The 14,489-nt window shown below is 28.7% G+C and overlaps 1 protein-coding gene across 2 annotated transcripts in view; it reads right to left on the bottom strand.

Moving 5' to 3' along the window:
• Window positions 1–14,489, bottom strand: part of LOC129963191 (long-chain-fatty-acid--CoA ligase 1-like) — a 66,307-nt gene that overhangs the window by 14,337 nt on the left and 37,481 nt on the right. For both annotated transcript variants that reach the window (XM_056077361.1, XM_056077362.1), the window contains exons 11-14: window positions 13,886–14,020; window positions 7,811–7,893; window positions 5,821–5,971; window positions 4,432–4,504 (exon numbers count right to left, since the gene is read on the bottom strand). In XM_056077361.1, coding sequence (XP_055933336.1) covers window positions 4,432–4,504; window positions 5,821–5,971; window positions 7,811–7,893; window positions 13,886–14,020 — 442 coding nt within the window. The remainder of the gene's footprint in view (window positions 1–4,431; window positions 4,505–5,820; window positions 5,972–7,810; window positions 7,894–13,885; window positions 14,021–14,489) is intronic.

Here is a 14,489-nt window from a genome sequence, read left to right as displayed (position 1 = left end):
CGAATAACACTTCAACCTTTTTTTTTTCACACTTTTTTTTATGCTTAGACCATACAGGAAATTTCATTTTATCTAATTTGTTACGTTTTGAGTTATCATATTTACGTATATGTTCACAAATATACAAACCGACAGACAATCAATCCTTTGACGGATTTACTCCAAAACTTGTTGTTTCTAATGGCACTTGTCATAAACAAGCCCACTGAATTTAGAAGGCAGTGATTTTAAGCCAAGGGTTCGTCTCTTGTTTTACAATAGCGGCATCTAGGGCTAAGAGTACGACTTACCTACACACACGTCACAACTAGGGATTGCAATACCGGACCAAAATTTCAATACCAGTATTCGGTATTTTTTAAATCTTAATACCGGGATACCGGTTTTAATACCGGTATTAGAAATTTTGGAAAAAGAAAGAAAATACAGGTGTTTCTTTGTTTTATTTGCCAGTTTTGTTAGAGAGTGTAAATATCACAAAAAATAATTTGTAACTTATAAATTATAACAGTATATAATCACAAAAAAGTAAAGAAACATCTTATTTATTTAAATCACAAAAAAGTGTAATATCACTATTCAGTCTGGGGTACTATTACAACTTCTTGAAATGTGATCTTAAAAAACATAATGCATCAATTGTACTGTCATTAAACCTGAAAAGTAATTTTGTGTAAAAATGACCAGCTGTCGAAAACACTCTTTCGGCATCTACGCTAGTTGGTGGTACTGTTAGCAATGCGCGATATACTTTTTCGAAGTATTTACCTCTAAATCCCTCATCTTCAAATAAATCGATTTCTCGTCGGATGGTTTTGGATATAGCTGATTTCTGTATTGTATTTTGGTTCGTAGAAATTTTTTTTAATCGCTAATTCTAATAATTGTCCAGGAGACAATTCCCTTTCACTATCGACAGTAGTGACATCATAATCTTCGATAATTGAACCGAACTCTTCTGAATGTGGATAGGGTTGTGGGTAAAAAATTGTAAGAAAATTTACTCTAAACTTAATCAGATTTGAATTGGTTATTTTCTTTTCTTCTTTTTCATTTTCATTTTTAAAATCATTATAATTATGTAAATACCGTAAGACATTTTCTATTTCGGTATGCCTTTCTTCTGTGCGATTTTTCAATGTAATATATAATTCTTCAGATAGTGATGTGTGCTGTTCTTTCAGTGACTGCAACATGAAATTTATTGTTGAATTAGCTGTTAACAAATTAGAATCTCTCCGACACAATGCCTCAATAGTCAGTTTTATTGGAAGTAGATCTGATATAGTTCTGGATATTAAGTCGAATTCACTATCTGAAAAATTAATTTACAGGTTTAAGTCGATTATTGCTTTTTGGATTGGGCTTCTCAGTTTCAAAAATCGTTCCATCATTAGGAGTAAACTGTTCCAACGTGTTTTAGAATCTAATATTAACATATATTCTGTTTTATTTTCAGTTAGTATATATTTTAGTAAAATATCCTTTTCATAGGGGAACGTTTAAATATCTTAACATTTTTTCGAACTTTATAAATTATAGAAAGCAATTCTTGATAGGTTAATATTTTATTCTCATTAGCAATATCTTCTTCAACAATTACATTGTCATTATCTTCATTGTCAATATCACTCTCACTCTTACTCTTTTCAAAGTTGGAATCCGAAATTTGTATATCCATAAGAATTGGATTCTTCTGTTCTTTATTTTTTTTTTTTGGTATAATACATCTATTACTCTTAATTGAATTCCATGTGCATAGCACAAATGCTGATTTACACCAATCAACTTTCCAACTATTTTCATAGTTGTAGCTCCATCAGTCGTTAAGGATACAATATTTTCTTTCAGGGATAATCCATGTTTAGCTAATTTAGATTTAAGCCATTAATTAGCTAATTAATTTCGCCCGTTATGGAGACATAAAAACAAAAACGCATAATATTTTGCTATGTTCGCGATACCTGAACATATAGTGGAGAAATTTTAAAAATGCCTAGTAAATACCGAAAAACCGGTATTTAAACTTGTGAATACCGGTATTACAAAATTGTACAAATGGCTCAAAATACCGGTATTCGGTATCCCGGTATTGCAATCCCTAGTCACAACCCTTTTTATGGGGTGGACTTCATTCATGCTTTTCATTCACTCATCCACAGATTGTAATTTAGACCTGAATCAGAGAACGATCATCCCTGATCCAGTACCCTCAGTGGTATTACTCTCGACATGGAGGACTTTGTGACCACGACAGCTTTATACGTGCGCCAGCCACCACACACACGGAGAGTTTTTGACCGGTGTGGTTTGAATTCGTAACCCAAGAGACGCGCTCTACCAACCAGGCTATCCTGGCCTACTCCAAAATTTGATATACATCTCCGATTCTGGATATAAAATTGTCAATCATGTTTAATCTACATTGCTTTCTAAGTTCTTTTAATCATAGGTTTGACATTCGCTCTGAGAGACAAAGAAGGCAGACTGCTTGTTGGCGAATTATGCCCAATGTTTAAGTAGAATTTAATCCGCAATATTTATATAAAGACCGCCATAAAAAAACCATTTCATTTGTTTATCTTGTTGTTTTCCTGAATCATCGTTTTCAGAAACAGTCATAATTTCATTTAAAAAATAAAACTCAAGTTGAATTTATTACAACCTTTAGGTCGAAATTTTTGACAACACTTTTTCTATACATTCTTCGTAAAATTAGTAAGATTGAGGGTATTGATATAGGATATGTTCCAATAACAGTGTTACGCAGTTAAAGAGCTCACCAATATTTGCTTTCACTGAAAAATTCATTAGAATTTTATCGGCAAAAATTAAGTCTTTCAAAATAAGAAAACATTAGTTAACATACAGTGGGTGAAAAAAGGGACCAGAAAAAGAGACGAAGAAGAAAATAATAAAAAAATAAAGATTTTTTTAATAAAAAAGGGGGAGAGAAAAAGAAAGGAAAAAAAGTAAAGGTAAAAGAAGGAAAGGAATAAAAATTATAATAATGATAATAGAAAAAAAAAGAAATATAATAAAAATTCACAGTTAAAAATTCAAAAGGCCCAAAACAAGGCAGAGTTCTCATATGAATTAAAAAAAAAAAAGGACTGAGCAGCCAAGGTAACGGTACAGTTCGTTAAACAATGGACAAATCTTTGAGCGGCTGGGACAAATTGCAGACTTCGCTTACTATAATTGAATAACAACAAGACTATTAATAAAGAAATTGAAAAATATTATTTTCAGATGAAAACTAAAAGCTACAATATTTTTAGCTTCAGATGTTAGAGAAGATGGAAAGAAGGTTGGTTTGGCCAGATATCCTTTTCCTTAGGTGAACGGTGAGAGAACACTTGAGTGCATAATGTTGAATATCATCTTCATCACTTCTACATTAGCAAACGCAATTGCGAAGATTGAACCGGTCTCAGATATTTGGGACACAATTCATGGTCCTCTGCTATTTCACAAATATATCTATTGGTTATATATTTAAAATTTTTGGCATTATTCAAAATTCTTCATAAAGGAATTAGCAATTGTTAACAATTAGTTGTGCCTAAACTTGAAATAAAAGGAATAATTCTTTGAATATTTCAATCAACGTGAATGGCAAATATTTTATGGCATATTTTTGTGTAATATTAAAGCGAAAAGAGAATAATCTAGTTTTATTAATAAAAAAAGTATTTCTTCTCTTAACGATTTCATAAAAATTCATATTTTGCTATACAGATCGTAAGGCAAATTTCCACCATGACTTTTCCTGCGTTTTTGAGTTTATTGTGTACACGCGTAAACGAACAGGAATATATAATTAAAAAACTAGTTTTTTGAACTAGTTAGTATAAAACGGGATGATTTATCAACATTTTGCGGTAAAATATTTTGGAAGATTACAGTATTGTTCGTTTCAGTATCCTGTAACGACAACTTTTAGACGATTCTATCCCACTAAGAGATGAAACGTAGAAGAATGTGCGCTTTTCCAGAATTTACTTTATTGTTAAATATAAACATCCTTTTCTTCATTCTTCCTCTCAGCCTTATTTTGTCAAATTAAACCCATTCTAACGCATACACACAACCGCGGCGGGTTTTAGAATCCGTTGGCAAACAATATGTGCTTTCTTTCTTATGTTCTCTTTTTAAAAATAAAATGGTAGTAAACTGCCTTGCATTTATTGTAGATAAAAGGAAAACGTTAAATTTTTATTTCCTATTTTGTAATAATTTCTTGTTGTAAAATAAACTAACTATCATTATGGTTAATCAGCTGCTATTTTGAACATATATGAAACCATTTCTTCTTGACACTACAGTGAAAAGAATGGAAATTTTTAGAAAGCTTCTTCTTTAATAAAAAAAATTAAAGTTAACATATTTTCTTCAAAAATTCATGAAATCTTATTCATGGGCACTTACCAACACTGTAGTCCCCAACCAAAGTCATTGTGCTTGGAGCAACACATTCTGTTTGACCATATCCTTCTATAATCTGAAATCAAATAGTATTTCACATTCAGTTACATTTTTATTACAGACACTAAAAATTCATTTCGTTTTTATTCGTAACTTGTTATTCGGGTCTTCACAAAAATATTCTTGGAAAAATGTTTGATAAAATACACGAATGTGCCATTGAAACATTATTTAAAGTAAATGTTTTTGACCCACCAATGTCATCAATAAAGTTAAATTTTATTTAAAAAAATTCTCAAGATTAAAATATTACTTTTTACTAAGAACTTCGATTATTAAGATATTAAATGGACGCAAATATATAAAACGTTACATAATATTCGGAAAGTGTTTAAATTCGGATATGTTCATTGATCGAATTTAAAGTTAATTACAGTTCAACGTAAATTTTAAATATTATTTATTGTTTTTATTTAGTATTTATTATAAATAAATAGAATGTTTCTTTAATATGTTTTCAAATGTTTTCTCTCTGAGATTTTTTTATAATTAAAGAGTTAAAGATAAGGCAAAGAATGACCTTTAGCCATAGGTCAAGAGACAATACGTTTATTTCATAACCAGTTGGATAATTTTTGTTTAATTCCAGCCAACTTTTCATGGCGGACACCATCTATTACATATCTAATAGAATTTTGCAGCTTCATTAACTAGCCAATGAAAGCGCTTGGTTCAATGCAGCTATAAAAATGCTCAATGTAACAGTCTGAAATTCGAAACAATGGTTAATCTATATTTATATAAATATCAATGTGTATGTGTGTGTGTGTGTGTGTGTGTGTGTGTGTGTGTGTTGGCGCTCTACAGGCCAAAGAGATTACCAAATTTGGCACATACGTACCTTGGAGGTCGGGAACGTGCACCTGGGGTCCCTTATTTTGAATTTTTAATTATAATTAAAAATTAACTTTCCCACCTAAAAAAATCCTTTCATTTTCCCCGCCGCCAAATGAGTAAGGCTTCAGTTTTTTCCCCCACTCTAATGAGGCTAGGCTTAAGATTTTTTGACCGATTATTTAAAACGATTCTGTTTATTTTCTTAACGTTCGATGCATTTAAAATTAAACATTGTTAATAAATCAATCTTTCAGATTCATTCTGAAGTACTTTTGAATTAAAATAAAACAGAATAAAGGAAATTAAAAATTTCTAATCTGCATAGCGTTACCCCAACTGGCGTAGAAAAATTCACGCATTTGCGTTACCGTAACTAGTAAATAATAAAAAACGATCTGGACGCTACACACATTATTGTTAGTTAGATAGATTTCAGCCTGTTATATTTTGTTATTAAAATCAAAGAGATTAAAAACCGATAAGTTTTTCACTTACCGTACAACCTAGAGCACATCGAAGGAACGTTAGAACATTACTAGCCAATGGTGCAGACCCAGTTACCATGAGTCGAACTCTTCCGCCTAAGCTCTCTTGGACTGGTTTGAAAACAAAGCGATCCCAGACACTTCGATTCGTAACAATATGTCTGAAAATGTTGGAAGCAGTCTTTTTTAATAAAATAAAATAAAACTTCCATTTACAAAGCTCAGTTCTTCATATAAATAAAAACTGTTGCAAAATGGTCCGTAGAAATGCATTAAAGTATGCTTGTATGTGTTGTCTTTACAAGCCATATTGCTTGACCAACTCATTAAATTATTATTAGAACTTGAATTAAATAATATAAAATTAAATTATTTCCGCTTTTTTCCGAAATGACTTTGAAAAATATTATTGAATAAAAATGATTTTTCTCTTTTATAATTTAGAAAGTTATCTCTTTAAAAGCACCAATTTAATTGAGAGCCAATTTTTTGCTGAATTTTGAAAATCTTTGAAAAATATTTTTGTTTGATTTTTAACAATATATTTTATTGTTGCAATGAAATTCAAAGTTTTTTTTTAATTTTTTACGCCAAATGTTTAATCGCGTGAATTTTTTCCATAGTTGAAAGTTAAAAAAGAAAAATAATCCATATTATTGCATCATTTTATTAAAAATGCATGCTTAATAATGTATGCATGTAGAAGTAATAAGAAAGAGAAATTGCTCTATCGCAAAAGAAAAGGAGCAATTTAAAATGCATTATTCACACCCAAATTTTTAATGTCACTCTGATGCTATGCGATATGACTCGAATTGGGAGGTTCAAGTATATGAATAAATGGAGCAGATGTAAAGCCATTATAATAATGAGATTTTAATGTCTGTCATTATTTGATGTGTAAAAATAATCTGTTTAGAGAATTATGAACATCAAGTTATGCATAGGAGATTTAATTGAAATTAAGTACAACCAATATTATCGATGAACCAAATTGGTCTTCAAAAGAGACTAGTTATGAAATATTAGGCTAGAATTAATTTCTTAGAAAATATTTTTCTACTAGTAAAAATTTGAAAAGGAAAATCATAAAAGAGACTGATCATGCCAAGCGATAAACGCAATGTAAGTTGCATCAATCTGAATTTCGAATAATTCATTGAGATTCTTTAATCTACTGTAAGATTAAAAGCAATTGTTTTGTTGTTTGAAATGGTATAATTTTTCATAACTTCCTTTTTTATATTTGCATAATAACTTTTGTTTATTTATGCTAATGTCGTTCGTGTTCGTCCGCACAATAAAAGTTAACCATTTACTATTCGTAATTGATGTGCATCGCGAATATAATCTAAGTATTAACCAGTGATGACTGAATTATGTATGACTGTGCAAATTTTCCCGTAATCATTTAATTTTGAGACTCCTTAATGGCATTCATTCCCTTATGTACTGAATCGCATATCACTGAGATTTGGCCTTCTTGAGATGTCTGATTTTTCTCTCTAATGTTTCCTGAATATGAATAGTTAAGATGAAATTATCTATAATCCTTCAGACTATCTGTATGTCTCTAGCTTTATTATTATTTTTTATTTTCGTACTCCGTGCTTGCAGCTGTGAAATGATCAATAGCATAAACTGGGAAACCTTAGAAAATTCTATTTTTCTAACCGACGTATGTCTTTGCAGTTGAAAGTTTTCTCCTAAATAGATGAAAATAAACTTCTTTACATTTCAAGTTTCTATATTTTTCAATATTTTGGAAAGATTTATTTATTTTTAAACGAATCGGCATTTATAAGGTACACAGCTGAAAAGAAGTGTAAGTGAAGTAGTTACACTTTAATGCAGCTAAAGAGTGCAGCGCGTTCTTTCAAAAATAAACTGATTTTTATTTTTCGCGTTGATTTTTTTGATATAAAAAAATATATATACTATATATTTAAGATTTCTCAGAGCATTTATTGTTATTTTACTCAATTCAGTGTATGAATTACCTTTCAAGTTCAGCTTGTTTGCTTAATAATGCCATATCCATGATCCATTTCTTTAATTTACTTCCCTGGACACCATTCTGGATCTAAAAATAGAAACCAAGAATCATTACTAAATAATGAAATAATAATTCTTTTATAGCGAAGTTTAGATTCCAACATTTTTTCCCCTCAAGTTATTATCTCTCTTCATATCTCTACGTGAAGAAAACATTAAAATCCAACCTATAAATTCCTTTACATATAAATAAATAATAGATTTGAATACAGGAGGATTCGAAAGAGCTCTGACAAATTTTAAAAGTAAGTTAGACATTTCAAAAAAATTAATTTTATTATACATAGGAACATAATCCAAACTGACAGGTTGGCGATATATATAAAAAAAAAAAAAAAAAAAAAAAAAAAAACTGAAGAAAAAAATTCATATATCTACGATTCACAGAGAATGTTTCTTTAACAACTTGAACGTAATGCCACACAAATTTCGTCATTTTAAATACATGCCTGAATTACACGAGTGATCCAATAGAGCACATGTCAATAATAAAAGATCCAGCTTCACAAAAACTTTTGTGAAAATGGGTTTAGTTTTGTTTAGTTATATTAACGTCCCGTTGTAAAGCAACACTAAGGCTATTTTGGGATGGACCTCGTAATTTTGAACCGCGGTCAGATGACGAGGGCGACACCTAAGCTGGCACCACCCTCTCCACACCACGACACATCAGCGGAAGGACGTTTGGCCAAGACGTTTAACGTGCAACAAACCCGCTTATACGACGGTTCTTCGGAGGAATCGGGTCTCGAACTTGAAACCCTCCGGTTCCGAAGCCGAGACTTTACCACCAGGCCACCGCAGCCCTTGTGAAAATGGGAGAACTATATATAGTTGACTATGCATTAGAAATCTTTCAGAAAACTAAAGGACAACTTGTTTGAATTTCCATTAGATGCATCCAATACTAAACATATATAAGCAATCTCAGAACTACTGTGCGATTGCTTCTTACTTTAACTACTATTTAGAGTAAAATAGTTTTGGTTTAAAATATCGAATTAACTTTAGGTAAACAATACTTTTTAAAAGAAACATGGGATTTTCCTATTATATGATAAAATTTATTTCCTGACTAACCTTTAAATTTTGCTAAAATCCTCTTGAATCCCTCGTAATTTGACTTACTCATGAGAATTTTCCCCTTAAAGTTTCCATGAAATTTTGTAACAGCCTGTATAATCCATTAAATTATAGACTTTCATCATAACTAATATTTCTATCAAATTATTCATTTTCTTTCCAAGCAGTGCTCTAAATATTTTCTATTTTTAGGATTCTTTTTAGGCTAATTGCAATGAAGAATTTATTACAAATCTAGTTTTTGCAATACATTCTTCATTCTACCTTGTAATCATAATAACTTGAATGAATTTTTATTGGACTCTTGCAGACGGAGGATATGATGTAGAGAGTATTAAAATCTCGAACGAGTTCGTAAGTTGTTCTTCAAGCTCAAAAAATGAAGTAATGGGGAGGCGGAGGTTAAAATTTCTTTTCTTCTTTACATCGCAAAATTTTGAATACAGAAATATCATTCAAAATAGGCCAGCAACTGTACACTCATAATGAACAAATCTTATATTAAAAGTTTCTTAAAATTTGATACTCTTTGGAAATAAAAGCCAAAACCCTTATTTGTATATAAAAACATCACATCATGTGTTTTAATGTTATTAGACCGCCGAAAGTATGATATTCTCATGATAAGACATCAGCTTCAAGACTGAAAATTTGAAGGATAAAGAATCCCTGGCAGACTTTAGATTCATAAGTGTTTTTTTAAATATATGTTATATATACTATGTCAAATGCAGATATATTAATGTATATTTAACTTACACAAACGAATATATATATATATATATATCTACTTTCATTTATGACTTGTTGACAGAGAATATTTTTTTTTATTTACGTTAAGTACCAATACAATTTTAAGTCCAAAAGGGAAGAATTTTTTTCAGATTATTTCTTTCAAAAACATAAATAATATTGTGTATGAGAGTAAAGGCTTTAGTTAAAAATGCTGATCAAAAGAATATATATCTTTTTTGACTCTTATTTCTTCAAAAATTTTAATAAATTTGCATATGAATAAAGAATCCTAGCAAGAACTACATGAAAACTGACAGTGGGAGAAAAAACGAAAGTAACGTTTTGATTTCACTTTCCAGAATATCCTTTAAAAAAAACCGATGGCAGAAAGATCATTAGCGACTGTTTTTTCAAAGCATCGTTATTTATTCAATAGGGTCGCCCTTGCAGATGTTTTCCTTCTATTTGTCCGTGAGAATGTTGTTTGAGGAAGAACATTTTAAATAATTAAAATCACGTGCATCTGAAATCTATTTTTGTACGAACGCTATTTTTTTTTTAAGTGAATGTGGGAGCTCTCTCAAGATCACGAGATCTTATTCATTATATTTCAATTACAGTTTCTTCTAATAAAAAGTACTTTAAATATATTACACACTTAAATATTACAAATGATTCAATACTATTTTTAATACATATATCAAATTGGGATCTGGATATTTTATAAAAGTTTGAATAAATGTAATATTTTTAATACTAATATGCTTTGCAGTAACGTCTTTTGGTTAGAAACAACGCAGAAATTATCAACATAAACAGGTTATATCGTAAACATGAATAATGTTGAAAAAAGTTTGCAACAGTGGCAGACAAACAACGGAAGTCATTTTTTGTTAATTTTCATGACGTAATTTTATTGACAGCGATAGCTTTGATGTTTAAAGTAGAGGTTCATGTTTTACATATTTTATTTAATTTAACGTGTCTTCAAATTTATAAAAATGGAATTTTGTAATTTTTTTATTCACTGTTTGATGGCCAATAATTTTGAATATGTAGGCAGATGAGTATCCTAGAAAATAATGTAATATCTTAATATTTTCGTAGCTCAAATATCAGTTAATCGATTTAATTTGGTTAAATATCGATACCATTATAATGGCAATCTCTAATAGTTAATTTGATTTAAAAAATTATTTTAAACTACCTTAATATTTATAATAAAGAATTACAAAACACATTTAAAACTTAATTGTGGAAAACTAAAGGAAAAAAAAATTGAAGCAGAATTTTTTCAGTGTAATAAATTTTTAAAAAAAAATAAATAGAAATTTTTTTATTAAAAATGAAAGCGTTAAAAAATAATAAAAACGTGAGGCATTGAAAACAATATTATAAAGAAATTAACCTATAATAAATGTCATAATCAATCAAATTTGTCGACATTCGTTAAAAATCAAAATATACAAAAAAATTTATTCAAATTCGAGTTTGTTAAGAATATTTTCATAAATGCTTTACTCTTTTTAGGATTTTATTTTGACATCTATTAAATATCATAATTATAATACAAATAAATTCATCAAAAAATACTTTTTATTAAAAACACTAAACGTAATACTTTGATCAAACAACATTTTTTAGTGAACTAACAAAAGCGCGCTTAAATTTTTTCGAATTTAAAGCTGTATTAAACGTCGCCTTTATCGTTACTAATTATTAACACTACTTTTTAAATATTAACTGAATTACTCAGTTTTGTTCGGAATGAAATTTTCACATTTTTTTTACTAACGTAAAACTTACGTATTAATTAATTATCAAAAGAGTTTGTTAAAATCTGGCTTGGATTTCAGCATTTGTGATTAAAATGTTAATTATACGCTGTACGTGAAAATGAGAATCTATTTAATGTTAGTACTTGATGGAATCCAAAGTGCCCATTAACAAACGTTTCTTAATTACTTTATTTTTAATGCAGAAATTTATTTAAATGAAATACTACTGTACACAAAATCTTTCTATGATCTACAATTTAATTTTTATTAAATGGTATTATTTATTCTTTAAAATTTTTAAACCAAAAAAAAATATTCCAAATATAAAACAGATAGTTATATTTTAAAAGTATAAATGTTTGTAAAATTTATGATAGTTACATAGTTACATTTAACATAATTTGTCAAAAAATAAATGTAGAATAGCTCGAAGTTTCACTGTTGCCTAGAAACGAAGTATCTACAAATTTCTTTTTAAAAATCGTTTGCATTTTTCAACTAATTATTAGACTGAAAAATTAATAAAAATTGAAAAAAAAAGTAAATGGAAATGAAATTGATATTGTTGAAAAGATAACTATATGAATTCTAAGATAATATAAGAATATTTATTAAAGAATGATTTGCTCCACCATTAATACGAGAAACGGCAAGATTCCGATTAATTTGTAGTTATGAAATATTTAGTTACATTTTACTCTTTGAAAAGTTGATTATTCTTTCTCTTGTCTTATATAATAAATTGGTTGGTTGAAACCTTACTAAATGTTTAGGAGGATATAAAATGTTTGGCTATCGTTATAGTTGAAAAGATGCGCATTTGAATAGTTTGAAAAAACATTCCTGGTCTCAGCGGAACACTGCGATATCAAAAATAAAATCCACTACGTATTAAACTTAGTAAATAAAAAAGTGCGAGCAATCGTAACTTCCACCCTTTTGAAATCGTAACGCGCTTATGCATAAATGTCATCCAGAATACCGATGTTTCTTTGCTATTGTTCAAAGGTTGTTTGTGCCAACTGTGTTAATGACGTCACGAAGTTGGCGATGTGAGAATGACGCCAGCGTGGGGAAAAAAAAAGACTTCTAAGTGCAAATAAACAAATGAAGGTGAATAATACATAGCTCAAAAACATGCTATTAAGACGAAGAATATGTATTCTAGATTTTATGTGTCTTTTATTCCATACAAGAACAATTTTAGTTTCTGAAATTTTGTTTCAGTCATTGTTTAAGCCTTATAGTCAGAAGAATTATTGCGCCAATAAATATTTTTGTCACCACTTTGTATTTGGCGCCATACTTTTTAGTTTTTGAAAAGTTTTACAATATCTGTTAAATATAAGGAAAGTAGAAATCTTTACTTTTTCATGAATCTAATATATCGAAAAAGTTTGTAATTGAAACAGACTTTTTGCTTTAGAAACTGGAAATTTTAATTTCATATTTAAAATCGCAACATGTGAGGATAATTTAAGAAGGTGACAAATAAATATTTTTTTTAAATTTTAATTAAAATTATAGTTCAAATTTACACTTCATTTAAACATGCATTTCCATTACATTTGGAATAGACTTAAAGCGAAAAAGAACCAAAAATAGACACTAGAATTTTTTAAAAACTAAATATATTTTAGTGATTTTTTTTACTATTAATAAAAACAAATATGTGTATGAGTTCATTTGTCGATCTAGAGAACAAATTTCTAAATCTAAAATTACCAGATTTTGAATAAATATAATTTATAGGATACGGATACATACTATACACTAAGATACGAATACACACACTATACACAAAGTTGCGAATACACACACTAAACATAACTAAATTAATGCTATTAATATGAAGGGCAATTTAGACGATCGCCGACGGCAATAGGTTGAAAATATATAAATTTAGTGTAAATTTAAAGTAAAGTAATGTGATTTAATAAGACCATTGAGGAATACATTTTCTTTCATGATAATTAGCTGTCTATCTATATAACAACAGTTTTTTTGAAAAATAATTATAAGCATTCAAATATCATCAAGATATTCTAAAACATACAAATGAAATGCCATTATGAGTAGTTTCAGTGTAATTCTTTCTCCAAATGAAATCAAGAATCATTGCAAATTTCAAATACTTACTATTAATGGTTCGATACTGTTTTATTCAGTATTATGAAATGCTTTCAAACGAATATGACATTTTCGTTCTATTAAGTCGTCACTAGTTCCTTTTAATTATAATTTTTTAATATTACGTAATTAGTAAATTACTATTCACCAAATAAATATCATCTTAAAATAATATCAATAATTACCAGATTTAAAATCTTTCATATTTCATTCTTGTTATCTCAAGTCATTGCCGAATTTTATTAACTGGTATTAATATAAAATATTGGCCCACAAGAATAAAAGATTTACTACCTGATCATAAATCCTGTTTAATAGCCTAGGGACGGCTGGAATGAATGTAGGTTTCAAAGTTTTAATATCATCTGTTAAAAGTTTAATGTTCCCTTGCGAGAATCCAACGCTACCTCCAGTCATGTAAACAAGGACCTGGAAAATTAAAAGAATTTTTTATCACTAAAAGTTACAATATTTTAGTTTCCTTTGTTTCTTCTTATGCTAAAATTATATCGAAAATATTTATATTTTTTAAAATTCATAAACAGTATTTAATTTATATTTTGTCTAGAATTTCTCACTTTTTAATGTTATTATTTTTCACCATGCAGAACAATAGAATGTTCGATATTGTAAAATATAATTCAATATTATATAATATTATACAATTTTTTAGTATATTCTATGGCATTATTCTGCAGTTTTTAATATATTGATACGTATCTGTAATAGTGCTACCCTACGCACTTAGTCTTATAGTAAAGAACAGAGTTTTATAAGTAATTTGATGGATGGCAAGTGAATTGACAATTAACGACGACTTCAGCTGAAAAATTGAGGTTCTCGAATATACAAGAATTATGGTGACATCTCTTTGAGGAACAGAAATTCACAGAATTTT

This window comes from Argiope bruennichi, chromosome 3 (genome assembly GCF_947563725.1).
Source record: "Argiope bruennichi chromosome 3, qqArgBrue1.1, whole genome shotgun sequence".
NCBI lineage: Eukaryota > Metazoa > Arthropoda > Arachnida > Araneae > Araneidae > Argiope > Argiope bruennichi.
This window is presented reverse-complemented; position numbering and strand designations above follow the sequence as displayed.